The sequence below is a fragment of the Marmota monax genome, unplaced genomic scaffold (assembly GCF_021218885.2).
Source record: "Marmota monax isolate L192 unplaced genomic scaffold, Marmota_monax_Labrador192_F-V1.1 WCK01_AAM20220418_F8-fsc00015, whole genome shotgun sequence".
Taxonomy (NCBI): domain Eukaryota; kingdom Metazoa; phylum Chordata; class Mammalia; order Rodentia; family Sciuridae; genus Marmota; species Marmota monax.
The window spans coordinates 17,988,663-18,003,965 of NW_026692194.1; the positions used below are offsets into that span (position 1 = coordinate 17,988,663).

General features: G+C 36.8%; 1 protein-coding gene across 1 annotated transcript in view; it reads left to right on the forward strand.

The window, feature by feature from the left end:
• Fshr (follicle stimulating hormone receptor) overlaps nt 1-15,303 on the forward strand; it is a 171,848-nt gene that overhangs the window by 73,177 nt on the left and 83,368 nt on the right. Inside the window, exon 2 of the mRNA XM_046422258.2 lies at nt 5,156-5,227. Within this exon, the coding sequence (XP_046278214.1) occupies nt 5,156-5,227 (72 nt within the window). The remainder of the gene's footprint in view (nt 1-5,155; nt 5,228-15,303) is intronic.

A 15,303-nucleotide genomic window follows, 5' to 3' on the forward strand; every position in this document is an offset into this window, starting at 1 on the left:
CTGTTACTGTGCCCTTTTTTCTCTTCTATTAGTTGATTGAATACCTGTTAATACTAGAGTATTTTAATCACTGTTATAAAAATTATATTGCCTTTCATGCTGATTTTCCCAATCTTATTCCAATTTCTTTAGAACTATTTTAACTTAGACAGGTCAGGCTTGAGTTTATATATATTAAAATAGATTGAAATGGACCTATTTACAATATTGAGGTTTCTCGTGTATAAACCTCCTATTTCTGCTTGTTCAAGTTTTTTTATTTCTTGCAATTAAATATTTGATTATTCTCCCAAAGTCTTAAGTCTTTTTTATATTAATTTCTTCATACTGTGCAAGTTATGTAACATTTAATTGATTTACTTTAATGTGGGAGAATTAGAACAAAAGAATGCAAATCAGTTTTTTTGCACTAATCATACACCTAACTACCTTGTTAGATTCTTGTTAGTTCTAACAGTGATCTTTCAAATGGTTATACAGTAGAATTTCTTCATATGTGTACACAGTTATCTTTTCTATGGAAAATGAAAAATGTTTCTTCAGTAATCCTGATATTTCTTTTTCTTCTTCTCTTACTGTGTAGGCTGGAGTATCTAGAACAATATTGAATAGAAGAGTTAATGGCAGGCATCCTTGACTTATTCCAATTTTAAATGGAATGTGTCTAGTATTTCACCATTGAGCATGATATTTTAATATGTGATAGATTTTGCTCTTTTTGAGATTTAAAATATTCCTTTTTCCTTCTTGTCAAAAAGTTTTAGCATGGATGAGTATCATCTTTATCAGTACACTTTCTATGCCTATTAATTAAAACATGTGGTTTTTCTCTTTTAATTTATTTATATAAAAACTTCTTTGAGGGAGTTTTATAACATCAAGCAGCCCTTGAATTCCAGGACAAACCCAAACTGAATATACATTGCCCCTATATTATTTTAGATTTTCCATTTATGTTAATAAGTGTATTTGGCCTAATTTTTTAATTCTTTTATTGTTCTAGTCTATTTTTGTTGCTGATGTTAACAATCCACATAAAATTAGGTTGGATGGCATTTCTTTGTTTAAAACAGTAGTCTCTAAGATAGTTTGTAGAAGTTTAGATTTGCTATTCCTTAAAATTAACTTCTAAAATCATATTATTCTAAACTTGGTTTTTGGTGGATAGCTCTTAAAGTACCAACCAGTTTTTAATAGTCATGGATCTATTCAATTTTCTGTATCTTCTTGAGTCAGTTTTTAGAAAATTATATTTCTGTGAAAATTACCCAAATTGTTTTCTTATTGTTATATTGGTACCAGGGATTAAACTCAGGGGAATGAGTCCACTGAGCTATATCCCCAGCCCTCTTTAGACAGGTTCTCATTGAGTTGCTTAGCACCTCACTTTTGCTGAGTCCAGCTTTGAACTCCCGATCCTCCTGTCTCAGCCTCCCCAGCCAGTAGGATTACAGGCCTGTGCCACCGCACCCAGCTTGAAAATTATCCATATTATTTTATTTTTCAAATCTAATGTTATAAATAATTATCAGAATTCTCTAATTTAAAACCTGTTCTACCTGAAGTTGAGCACATTTTCATGCCTTTCATTGTTTCTCTCTCTCTCTCATTTTTCCCCTTGGTCAATATGGACAGATTTTCTTCCATTCTATTAATCTTTCCAAAGATCCTCTTTGCTGTCTTTCTGTATTCTATTTAGGTTTACTCTCGCAAGGCAGGCTTAAATGCTGCAATGTGATTTTAAAGTTAATCTGTTAGACTTTCATTTACTTCGTTTCTAAAATGAAAATTCATCAAGATGATGCCTTTACCTATGTTCTTAGTTTAAAGGAAGTTTGCAAACCATCCTTCGAATTAGTTGACTACAATTAGATCATCAACGTTATAATGCATTATCAGGAAGTTGCTGATTAAAATATACCTTGTGTAATAAATAGAGTATACAAATTTGAGTAGAAAATTTAATTTTCTCCAATAAACATTCAAGTAAACATAACTTTCAATAAAAATAATCATCTTTACTGGTAAAATTGCAAGCATTCTTAAAATTATTCTAATAAACTGTTCAATATTACAAGAAAATTCCTTGTCTATCTTAGCATAAATGTATGCAGAAAGTTAACTTGAAATTGTGAAATAAAAAGTTAATGTAAATTAAACTTAAACCATACAGATGCTTTTAAATTGACAGCATGATAAACCCACCATAAATTAAAAATATCAATAATCAAAAATGTATTTTATATACTTAATCTACTAAACATCATAGCTTAGCCTAGTCTAACTTAAATGTACTCAGAACAGTTACAGTGGCCTAAAGTTGAGCAAAACCATCTAATACAAAGACTATTTTATAATAAATTGTTGAATATCTGCATCTAAACCCAAATACTGGCAACATAGTACAGTCAGCCCTCCACATCCACAGATTTGACCAACTGTGGATCAAAATATTTTTTGAAAATTGCATCTGTATTGAATATGTACAGACTTTTGGCCATTAGTCCCTAAACTAAACAGTATAACTATTTACATTACACTTGCATTGTATTAGATTATAAGTAATGTAGAGATGACTTATACATTAGCATGCAGAAGGAGGGCATAGGCAATACACAATCACCATACCAAATTGTATAAGGGACCAGAACATTCATGGATTTTGGCATCCTGTGGGTAGGGACATCCTGGAACCAACACCCCAGGATACCCTGGAAAAATGCACACTGTAGAACAGCAGCTGTGCACCCTCCTGAGCACGTGGCTGTCTTGGAGCTCCTCCAGATCCATTACACCTAATTCTAAATCATAGCACTTTCGTTTAAATGGTTTTATAGAGATGATACTTTTGGTATAACATGGTAGTTTTGAGGCCCAGGCTCAAAAGCTAACCTTTCTTTTATATGTTTGCGTACTTTGGGTCCTTTCTCATTTTTTCCCTTGAGTAACACTTACAATTATTACTTTAACTGTAGCACAAAACTGGTTCCTGTCAGTCCTAAAGTCTGATTTTGCCTTCTCAACAAGTACAGAAATTTCTTTAGAGCAGAGCAGAACAAAGCATCCTCTCTCATGATTCCTCACAGCAGGTGCACATGATAGCCAAATGCAGACAAAGGGGAAGAAAAAAACAGTTTGCCTCTGTAGCAGCTCTATCTGAAACTGGTTTCATGAACACCAGCAGATGACAGGAGACTAAAGTAGTGAATTTTATGAAGCTGTCCTAGTCCACAGTGTTTCATTACAGTTCCTGCTTGCAGACTGCCTTATGGAAGGTAGAGTTAAAATGGGAAATAAACTAAATCCCTGTTAATCAGTTGTGAAGCAAGACAAAGCCAAAGGGAGGAAAGACACAGAAAGAATAGTATTCCCATTGTAGAGATTCCCAAAGGGTCACTTGTAATTTCACCCTTGAGCCTATAAGTTTTAGACTGTATCATAGCCATCATTTAGCCATTCAGCTAGTGCTGTATGCCAGGCACTGTGTTACAGCAGTAACAAATCAAAGGAAAATCCCTGCCCTCATGGAGCTTACATTCTAGTTATGAAAAACAGAGAAATAAATACAAGAATATATGAAGCAGAATTTAGAACTATCAGAATTGCTATGAAGAAAAATTTAAGCAGGTAAAGGGGCCAGAAGCCATGTGGGATGAAATGTCTTTTTTTTTTTTTTTTGGTACCACGGATTGAACCCAGAGGCACTTAACCACTGAGCCATAACCGCATCCCTATTTTCTTTTTTTACATTTTATTTTGAAACAGGGTCTTTCTAATTTTCTTAGGTCCTCACTAAGTTGTTGAGGCTGGCTTTAAACTCACGATCCTCCTGCCTCAGCCCCAAGCCTCAGGGTTTACAGGCATGCACCACCAAGCCTGGCTAATTGTCATTTTAAATAAGGTGGTAAAGGAAAGCCTCATTGAGAAAATGGCAATAGAACAAACTGCATGGCTGAGGGAACAAGCCATGAAGATATCTGGGAGGTGAATGTTTTAAACAGAGAGAATTGCAAATGCAGAATCATTAGGAACCTGCTATAACCAAGGAATAGCAAGAGGGTTCTGTGACAAGAGCAGGATAAGAAAAGCGAACTCTGTAATGAAGTGTTCCTTCCTGCTTCTTGGAAGGACAGCCTAACCACTGCATTTTAAGCCTTACTGTTAGGAGATTATACACACATGTGGAGATGAATCTGGGAATATTATTTAAAGCATACATTGTACACTCTCTTATCAGAGTGAATTATAATGTTTACCAAACTTAAAAAAAAAAAAAAAAAAAAAAACTGAGGTTAGAGGACTAGAGAGCCAGAAGCTCCTGCAGGGTATTGAAGGTCACGATAAACAATTTGGATTTTTTTTCCCTGCATGAAATAGGAGCTACTGCATGGAATTTTTTGGCAGGGTGAGACAAGTTTTTTAAGTAGAAGAAAATGGCAAAACTGAAGATGAATGATAGTAATAGAAGACTTTTTTAGATGGAAGAAATTTTAAAATATTCTTCTATTAATGGGCAGAATTCAGTAGTGGAAGGAAGATAGAAGAATAAAATCATTAATCAATGAAAGAAAGGGAAATTGCTATAGTGGTTACCTGAACTAGAAAGAAGAGAAGGAAAGAGAGTATGAATAGCGAGGGCTCTTCTCCATCAGGACCCTGGACAGTTCTCCATGGTATTAGAGGCCAGAGTATAGAGTGTTGATGACAGCGAGCCACTTAAGAGCATGAGGACGTTTTCTTCTATTGTTTTCATTTTCCCTTTAGAATAGGATGCAAGGTCAGTAGAGCATGACAATGAAGGAAGAGGTATTGGAAGTTGACATAGAGAAACAGAAGCAGCTTCACATGGGGTTAGGAAATAGCATAGAGCAGAGGCGACAAGCAAGGCTCATGTCCCAGCCCTGCCATTTACCAGCCATGTGACCTTGAATAAGATTTTTATCTTCCCTAAACACTTCTCATGAAAAATGGGGAGAATAAGAGTGCTAACATCACTGCTTTGTGGCGAGGATGAAGAGAGAGAGAATATAAAGGCAATCTCAATCACAATGGCAGGCACTTGGTAAATCTTGGCTGTTCACCGGTATTATATGATAGGCACTTGATTACTTATTAATGCATAAGTTGTGATATTTTATATACACTCTCTTTTCAGGAGATTTGTCCTCACCAAGCTTCAAGTCATTCCCAAAGGAGCATTTGCAGGATTTGGGGACCTGGAGAAAATGTATGTATCAGGCACTGCTGTGTGCAAATGCCTCATGTGGGCTTTAGGGAGCAATCTCAGATCAGATCTACTATGCTACTCTGTGCAGTGGGCCCTCCAGATTGACAGGTTCTGCATCAGTGAATTCAACCAATTGCAAATTAAAAATTTTTTTGAAAAAAAAATATGTCTACTGAACATGTACATAATTTTTCCTGTCATTACTCCCTAAAAATATAGTATAATAACTATTTACATAGATATATATATTATTATAAGTGATCTAGAGATAGTTTATATGGGAGTATATGAGAGTATATTAAAAGATGTGCATACATTATATGCAAATATTACACCAATATGAGAGACTTGAGCATCCCTAGTTTAGTACCTCAGATGGGTCCTAGAACCAATCCTTCATGGGGACTTATGTACTCAGAAGTCAAACTGATGTGCCAAGCAAACCATATGCATCTCTTCCCATTTAATTTCCTTACCATGCTTTCTAAGCAATAGTGTGGAAGCTTTCCAGGTATGGCCATTGATTGAAACTGACAAAAGTCTACCCAAAAAGTGTTCTTTTTCTTTTTTGTCTCCCTCCACCTCTCTCTCTCTTTTTAAAGGGTTGCTTCCAAAGTCCCTGTGAGTAGAATGTTCATATACTAAAGCCTAACTCTTCTGCTTATTTCCTTTTTCTTTTGGAGATATGTTCTATTATTTCTAGATAATTTATAAGTGACAGCAGGGTCAAACATTTGTGCTCTCTAGACTTCTTGTTCCCAAGCCATGCACACAGGCAAGTGGTAATTGTCATAAACATTTAAAAGTATAGGCAACTTTACAGCACTGACAGAGATTTCCTTTGGAAAGAGAAGACTACTTCATTACCTCAAACATTTACTTCTTATTAGACTCGTTTAATTTAGGGTTTAACCTAGATAAGGTTTTCTCATAGTGGGTTACAGCAGTAAAGAACAGAGCAAATTCACCCACAATTAAAGTACCCTGTCCTCCTTTTGAAGGCTTCTGGTCCTTTCTCCTGTTCCATAGGAAGAGGGAGATGGTTCTTTACTGTGTCTCAATTCTCAGGATTCAGGATTCAGAACTTAAATGCCACTAAGTGCAGAACAGATACAGAATTCAGAAAGAAATAATTTTTATTGCAGTAAGAGAAAGCAACCCTCCAGTTCATTTGTTTCTCCACTTTGAAGCTACTCAATTTTCCCTCTTAGTTCTTTTACCCCCCTTTAAGAATATTACTTGCTGAGGTCTAGGGAATCAAGAAAGGAATCCATTAACAAAGGGAGCACAAAGTGCAGAGAGGGCGATGTGTTTCAGCAACTAAGCCACCCGCTTAGAGGAGAGTGGTCAGAATCCTGAGTTTGAGTGTTTTAATATAGACTTACTGCGTGGCCTTGATTAAATCACCTTACTTTTCAGGGGCTTGGCTTCCCCATCTGTGTATTACGAGAGAAGTTTCAAAGGGGGCTTATGTGATCAGGAATTTCTATCTCGGAGTCAGAAATGGGAGCCCAGCTTAATACCTGCTTACCTTGTGTTAAGGACCCTCAACACTCACAGGGATTTCACCTTAACAGAACTCACCAGGGAAACCACAGAATTGGAGAACTTTTGAAGGAAGGCATGTTCCTGGATTAATTAGCCCATTGCCCTGCTAACAGACTGGATGGCTAATGAACACTCACGGGTCCCCAAACATCCCTATAATCTCATAGAGACATAATATAAAGGCAGAAATATCAGATTTGGCAAATAATCCACCTTAAAAATTTTCAATCCAGAAAGTGTGACTGATCCTCACTGGGTGGTCAGCATTCATGGGATCTCTCTGTAGCTGTGTGACTATTGAGCTGAGCTGATGCAGCAATAAGCCAAGAGCCAGAGTGACTGGCTCAGTAACTGAAATTCCTCAGATACAGCTTGTCCATTTCTACTGAATGTCTTTATTAATCAGCCTGCACTGACACAATGAGATTGCAAAAATAAAATAATCTTATTTTAGCATGTTTTTCATCTTAAGGCATCCTTTAGCAGGGGATGAATTGAACTCTCAGGAAACTGTCTGTATCCCTTAGTCACCAGACGTACCTTCACTACATTGTCTCACCTTCACATTCTTGGTTGCTGATCAGTTCTCATCTCCTTTCTAGATTTATCTCCTTCTTTCTACTTTTTAACCAGTTTCCAGAATTAGAAAATATTGACTTTACCTTCAACATCTCCCTCTTCACGAATCACAGTCTTCATTCATTCTGCCCATGAGACCAAGTTATCCTATACTTTACAAAATATTTTTTAAAGCTCTCTGTATAAATTCTGCCTTCCTACCATGCTACTTTTTCCTCTTTCTTCATTAAGGTCATTATTCTGAAAGAACAGCCTGCATTCACTGCCTCCCTGATTTTCTTTCAATCACTGCTCAGCCCATGCCCACTTGTTTTTCAACACTATCCAATTAGTCTGTCAAAGATCCCAACAATACTATGGTTGCCAAATCCAATGAGTCCTACTGGGAGGATGGGAGGAAAAAAACTGATAAACATAAGAGGCTTTTATCAGTGTTTGGCACACAGTAAGCACTCAATAAATGTTTAACTAGAAGTCCTGCTAGTAGAATCCTATTCAGATGGTGGAATGAGAAGGACATCATTACCCTAGGTGCATGTATGACTGAACATATGGTGTGACTCTACATCGTGTACAACCAGAGAAACGAAAAGTTGTGTTCTGTTTGTGTGCAATGAAACAAAATGTATTCTTCTGCCATATATAACTAATTAAAAATTTTTAAAAACGTTTAAAAAAAAGAAATCCTATTCATCTTTCAAGTCTTAGTTTGATTCCAAAAGCCTTCCTCAACTACCCAGGCCACAGAGACCTTTAAATTTCTCCCACATGATAACAGGACTAATTTTCTTTGGAGACACTAGTTGTTTGCCCAACCACCAGGATTTGGTCTCCATTTCCCCCACCCTCAATCTTCTGTCAGACAGTCCTTAAATTTTGTTTGTGGGCCTTTTTCCCTCATTCCAAGTTGGGGTGGGTATCGCCAACTCTAGGAATGGAGCCCATGACTCAGGAGAAACCCAGTTTAAGCACCACATTCTCCTAGCTGCAGTGGATCTACCAGGGGCAGGTGTGTGATGTAAGCAAGACTGAGTCTTAAGGCTTTTATGAGATTGGGTAAAGAAAAGGCCACCTCTTTTTTTCTGAATAGAACCCTGAGAAGATTTGAAGCCAGGACTGCTGTTGTCATCTTCCCACCAGGGGTGGGAATGAGCAATGGAACTAACAAGAGGGAAATCTCTGAGAGAGAGAGAGAGAGAGAGAGAGAGAGAGAGAGAGAGAGAGAGAGAATACATGCAAGAGTGAGCCTAAATCCTGAGGACACTGGAACTTGAATAGAACTCTTTCTGAAGCCATTCCTCCTCTCTGGCCATCAAGTGAAATGAGCCATTAAATCCATTTTCCCCCTTTAAGCCTGTTGGGAGTTTATTTTCTTTAGCCTCTCACAGCACAAAGAGTCTAAACAGATATAATATTCATATCACTTATTTTGTACATACTTCTCAGACATTTTATTATATATTTTAATTTATAACTATATAACTGCCTAGAATATATCCTCAGCCAGGGTTCATATGCCTATCAACTCCTACATTACTGATCACTGTTATTCATATTACTTAGTATATTATTTTTACATTGAGCTATCTTATCTTGTCCCCCTGCTAATTATACTCATTCACTCACTCATTGTTATCCAGGCACTTGTCAGATATTTATTGTATGCCCCTGGTTCGATGCTTTATTAAATGGATTCAATTCAATTCAAGTGTATGGATTCAACACTGAATAAAAACAAACATGCCCTTATGCTCTTGGAATTTAAAGTCCAATAGTGTGGTTAGAAATTAAATTATCACATAAATTAAAATAAAATTGCTAAAACGGCAGTCACTCTGTAGACACTGGGGGTGATTTGAGAGTGTATGTAGTCTGGACTTTGCTCTAGCTGGCAAGGCTATGAAGGGTATTTCTGAGGAAGAGACATTGACACAGGAATCTGAAGGGTAAGATGTGGCCAACTAAATGAGGGTGGCAAGTGTGAAAAGAGCATTCCAGTCATAAGGAATAGCATATGCCAGGGCTCCTGGTGGGCTGCATAACGTGGTATGTTTCATAAACTGAAAGCTGGCTATGAGAGCAGGAGGTTCAGCTATGTGGGGCTCCACCCCTACCTGTGTTAAGGATCTCCTTTTTTTATGGTAAGAACAGTGGTAAAGCATGGAGAGAGAGAAAGAGAGAGAAAAAGAATGTATATGTGTGTATGTTGGGGTGATGGGAAGGTATGAAGGATGACACAATCAGATATGAACTCAGAAGAGCACTCTAGTTGCTGTGTTGATCATGGATGGGACTGAGGGGAAAGCAGGATCATGGACCAAGGCAGCACAAGTAGAAGACTGTCACTGTTACCAAGTTCTATAGTTGTTTCATCTTGCTAGTCACATGCAAGGTAGGTCCCATCAGTAGTGACATTTTACAGACAAGGAAACAGGTTATAGAGACCAAATTCCCTTTCCAAGTAACACAGAGTATAAGCAACAGAAAAAGATATTCCAGAATGAAATATGCCTCCTCTGCATGGAATCAGACTAGTTTCTTAGATTGTGAGACCAGACCTCTTTATTTCCTTCTCCCATCAGATCTGCACTTGTGTTGTACTTTTTGAGCCCCATCTGCATCAACTATAAAAATATTAATAGTATGGCCTATTTCACAGGGTTATCGAGGAACAGAAATATCTAATCTCAGTGGCACAATAATGGCATTGAAGAGCTCGATTCTCCCCCCTCCACACTTCTCATCTTTATTCCTGTTAGAATGACTGAAAGTACATGCCCCAGCCATTGCAGATAGATAATTCTTCCTTGCTCATTAGCCCAGCCTAACCCATTCCCTCTCCTTCTATCATAAGTTAACAGGGAAAGGTGTCCTTTGGGTAGAACTTGGAACAGAAGCTTTTCCTTTAGAAATGAAATGGCCACGGTCCACATCTTAGTTTCTGTCAGTCAACATCGTTACCTCACACCTCCCTACCCTTCCTTGCTTTGGGACTTGCTGGGGAAGAAAAGAAATCATTAAGCTCTCTGCAACGTGAAGTGGCTTTGCAAAGTGCACTGTAAACTGTTTACATTGTCTTTAATTACTTCGGAGCCATATGTCAGCTTGGTATAAAGTGTGAAGATTACACTGACTAGGGTAGGGGAAGTAAGTGACAATGTGGTGATTTATGGTAACCAGAAAAATTATGTATGGAAATGAGTACAATTTAAAAACACATCTACGTGCTATTATAACACTGGAGGGGGAAGAAAAGCCAGTTTATAACAAAATATCATTGAAAATAGGACCGTGATGAATATGTAAATGAGACCAATCAACATCAGCTGAGATATGGTATATGCAGATGAGGCGGCAGCAAGCCAAAAAGTGAACTAGCTCCCACACCATAAATATGAACCATATAAAATTCATTTGAAATATTCATGATAACATAAGGACAAAAAATATAATCAAGTGATTTATTTGCATATAAAAATGAGAACACTAGTCTGACACTCCACCCTCCACCCCAGATCACACAGGAAAGAAAAGTTAGCAGACAGACTTTCAGAGGAAGAGATTTATTGAGTAAGAACTCCTATAAATGCAATTAAAAAGTTGAGGATCCTCCAAATTCTCAGTTCTTTGGGCCCACTCATTACAAATAAAAAGAAAAGAAGAAGAGAGAAAAGAAATTAGCTTTGCCTTTTCCAGCTTCCTGGTTAGAGGACCTGAGCTCCTTTTACACAGAACTTCTGGGATTCTGAGAGGTGATAGGTAAAGGAACCTTGAGTCCCACTTACTGTAAAGCAAGAAGCAGCAGCTGAGAGCCAGGCTAGATGCTGGTTAGACCAAACAGGAAGAGGGATCTGAGTCTCTGTGCAGAACAAGGATAAGGAAGTTCAGTGGTTTTCATTTCAGGTTGTACTTTAGCATCCCCCAGGGAGTTTTAAAATAATTATCATGCCTGAATATCACTCCCAGAGACTTTTTAAATTTCCTTTCTTGGAGGGAGGGGTGGCAGTACAAGCAGAAATCACTTTTCAAAGCTTTCTTGATGATTCCAGTGTCCAAAAATACTAAGGTAGATGGTAGTTAAGTCTGAATCCAATTGGTTAAAGAATATGTACAGTGTAGGTAAGGTAGAACAGAATAAATAAAGAAGTTGTTGGCGGGAAGTTGGCTAAAGAAGAAGCTGGGGTGAAGTCATAGCACATTGTAGGTCATAGAGACAAGTTTAGGTATCATAGTGTGATGAAACTTAAACAGGATGCTCTTGAGCAACCAAGGGAAAGTATCTAGTTTGCATTTTTGCTAAAGATTGCTCACACATACAGAATTTTATTTGCTGACATTTTAAAAGGATTTTTGTATCTATATTTGTGGGGATATTAGTTTACATATTTCTTTTCATATAATTTCTTTGTTTGGTTTTATGATACTTGTGTTTAAAAATGAGTTAGGCAAAACCTCCTCACTAGCTACATCCTGAAAGAATTTGTTTTATAGAATTTAAGAGGGAAAGAATAATTTTTGCCCACAAAAATCAACTTGATATCTATTGGGGGGTGGTGATATACAAAATTTAACTTTAAATGGATCATAGACTCAAATATAAAAAGCTGAAACTTTAAAACTTGAAAAAAGCATAAGAAAAAAATTTTTATAATCTTGAGATAGGCAAAGATTTCTTAAACAGGGCAAGAAAGCATAAAATAAAGGTGTTATTTTGAACTTTATCAAAATAAAAACTTCTGCTCTTCAAGATACAATCAAAAAATGAAAAACCAAATCACAGACTGAAAGAAAATATTTGCAATCCACAAATATGAAAAAGGACTTGTATCAAGAATGTATGAAGAATTCTTAGAGTTAAAACTAAGTAAGCAATCAAATTAAAAATGGGAGAAAGATCTAGATACTTCCCAGAAGAAAATCTGCAAACGAACAGAAAGCATGTGGGGAAAGAGCTCATTATCCATCATTAGTGAAATGCAATTTAGAAGAATAATGAAATAACATTATATAGTCACTGGAATAGCATAAATTCAAAACTGATAATGCAAGGTATTTGTGAGATTATGGAGCAACAGGAATTCTACATTTCTGTTGAGAATATAAAATAATGAAACCCCTTTGGAAAACAATTCTTTTGATTTCTTATATTTTACCCAAAAGTAATAAATACATACTCCACAAAAAGTTTTGTTTAAGAATATCCATGAGAGATTCATTGATAGTACCACCAAACTGAAAACAATCCAAATACCCATTAGTAGGTCAAAGGGTAAATAAATTGTTACATTCATACAATAGAATGCCAATTAGTTAAAAAAAAAACTGCTAATTTTCATACAGCAACGTGGATAAATCTCTCAAAAGAGTACTAAACAAAGAAGCCAGACACAAATAATATATATGATTCTATTTAATAATAAACATATTTTAAAAAATCTAATCTATGATGACAAAAAGCAGCCCAGGATGATGATTTGGATTATTAAGGAAAGAAAACAGAAAACTTTTTATCATGGTGGAAATAATTGATATCTCAATTGTGGTGATAATTTCAGAATGCATCCTTTTGTACAAATTCATTGAATAGTTAAATGACTGGATTTTATTTGTTAAATCATACTTTAACAAACTTGATTTTTTGTACCAATAATTATTCGGCACTTATCATGAGCCAGATGCTTTCAGTTAATGTATGCTTTCCAGACAAGGATACTGACACTCGGAAAGGGCAAGCCATCAACACCCAGATGTGGGGCAGTCCAAAGTAGGCTGGTTCTTCCTATTATACTGGGTTCCTTTTGATGGAAATCTATCATTTTGCAGAATTATTCTACTAGAATAAAAGAGGGACCAAGGGGAAGATGAAGGCTGTGAAAACTTCCTTTAGTGTCTTTTATAATTAGAAAAGAGGGATTCTATGCTCAAGCACTTGGAACCTCCAGAAATGAGAACCTGGAGTCATTTTCTATTGCTCCAGTCACAGAGAGAAGGAATCCTTTTCTTAGACTCTTTTTGCTTTGAAGTACCATTGTGCCAACTCATTTCTGGGCAAAGCTCCTGCTAAGAGTAGTCTTGGTCCAAGGGTTTGCAAACTGAGCTGCCTGTTGAGCTGCAAAATAACTTAGTCAGCAGTTGGGAAATGTAAAAGTTGGGCCAATTAAGTTGTCATTATTTACCCAGGTCAGGCATGAGTTAGTGTCTAGAAAGCGAAAGTCCTTATCTCATTTCCTATTCTCCATAAATATTCTGAAAAAAAGTATTTTTGTTGTATTTATTGCCTTAACCAGGAACACAAACTCTTTTTCTTGTCAATTTTTGTGTTAATGTGGTTTTACTGTTTGCATTAAGCCTCGTTATTTTCAACCATTTCTAGGTGGGTCCTTAAAATAAACTCTGTAATATCTAAGAGCTGCCCAGCTAAGAAAGAGAATAATTTATTAGGTTTGTAATTATATGCTTGGCTTTTTTCTTGTTTTCTTTTGTTTCTGCTTTGATCTCTTTTTATTTATTGGGGTGAGGGGTGAGTCTGATAAAGGAAACAGAGTTCCTGAAATGCATAATTTTATAGATACCTCCAACCCTCTATTCATTAAAACTCTCCCCACCTGAGTACCTTATGCTTTATCCATGAAGGTATAATAGGGTGTCCTTGACCAGAAAGCATTACAAGGAAAAGAAAATAGGAGGGATACAGGTAAGAGCCACACTGTGAAGGGGCGAGCTTATAGTCATAAAGCTGGGAGTTAGAGATGGTCCTTTCATAACTAAGATCTTCTGCCATCTTGGCCATCTCATTCTCCATGGCTATATTAGTTCTGGTGATTTCTGCTTGGTGTCTTTCATGGAGCAGCTAAGGCTTCCAGGTGGTAAGACTGATAGAGGTGTGATAAGACTCGCCATCATACACAATCTTCTTCCAGGTGAGGCCACCCTCTGTATCTTTTCCCTTCTGACCTTTTTTGACAAGCCAAACCATGGGAGAGACCTTCCAGCATGCTGCATGTGTCAGCACTCACAGATGTACAGGAAAATGAACTGGCCTTTTTCCCTCCCTGCCAGTAACTCAATGTGTGTGTCTACCCAGAGAAGATATAATTAAGTCAGCGTAATACTCAAGTTTAAAATATCCTCCTGGCTCTATTCGGAGGACTCTTGCTAGGTTTTTTTTTTTTTTAAGAATGGTATTAAAATAAAAAATGCAATCTAAAGGCAAGCTCTAATCAATACACAAACTATTTATTTTTATTTCCTCATTTAGTCCATGCCCATCACAACCACATCCATCTGTGCTATTTATGACTTCATAAGATGCTTAAAATGGTAAAAGACTCAAATAGAATATGGACCCACTCACCTGCTCACCCCCTGTCAACAAATAAACAACCTGAATCTTACATTTCTTGAGGTTCCCCTTCGGTACTCAGATCAGATCCACACTGGCCAGTCTACACAGAAATCAAATGTGTTTTTAGAGTTCAGATGATTCCAGAAGTTAAATAGGCAGAGAGGAAAAGTGTAAGAGTGAGAAATAAGTGCCAGAAAAGCCTAAATGAATAAAGTACAACTTAACCATCCCAGTGGGTCTGAGATTCTGGGCACAGAGATAGCGATTGTTGATGCCAAATGTTTTATAAACATGTAATTTTCACTTGGATGTGAGGATGCTTTACAAAGTTAAAAGACCACACAAATGTAAGGTAATGAATAATAAAGAGAGCATGTTTGTTGTGATTCCCATTCATAGTGTTTCAGCCCAACCACACACTGGTTACTAATTTTACCTTTTGCTCTTCTTGTATTCCTCCAAAGCACTGAGCACAGGACTGGGCACAGTGGAATGATAATGGCAGAGAGAGTCTCTGAATTTGTCAGTGCTCTCTCTTGGTTTCTTTCCCAACCTCTGGGCTTTTTTTATTTCTATAAGAAAACTACCTCCATTATTTATTATT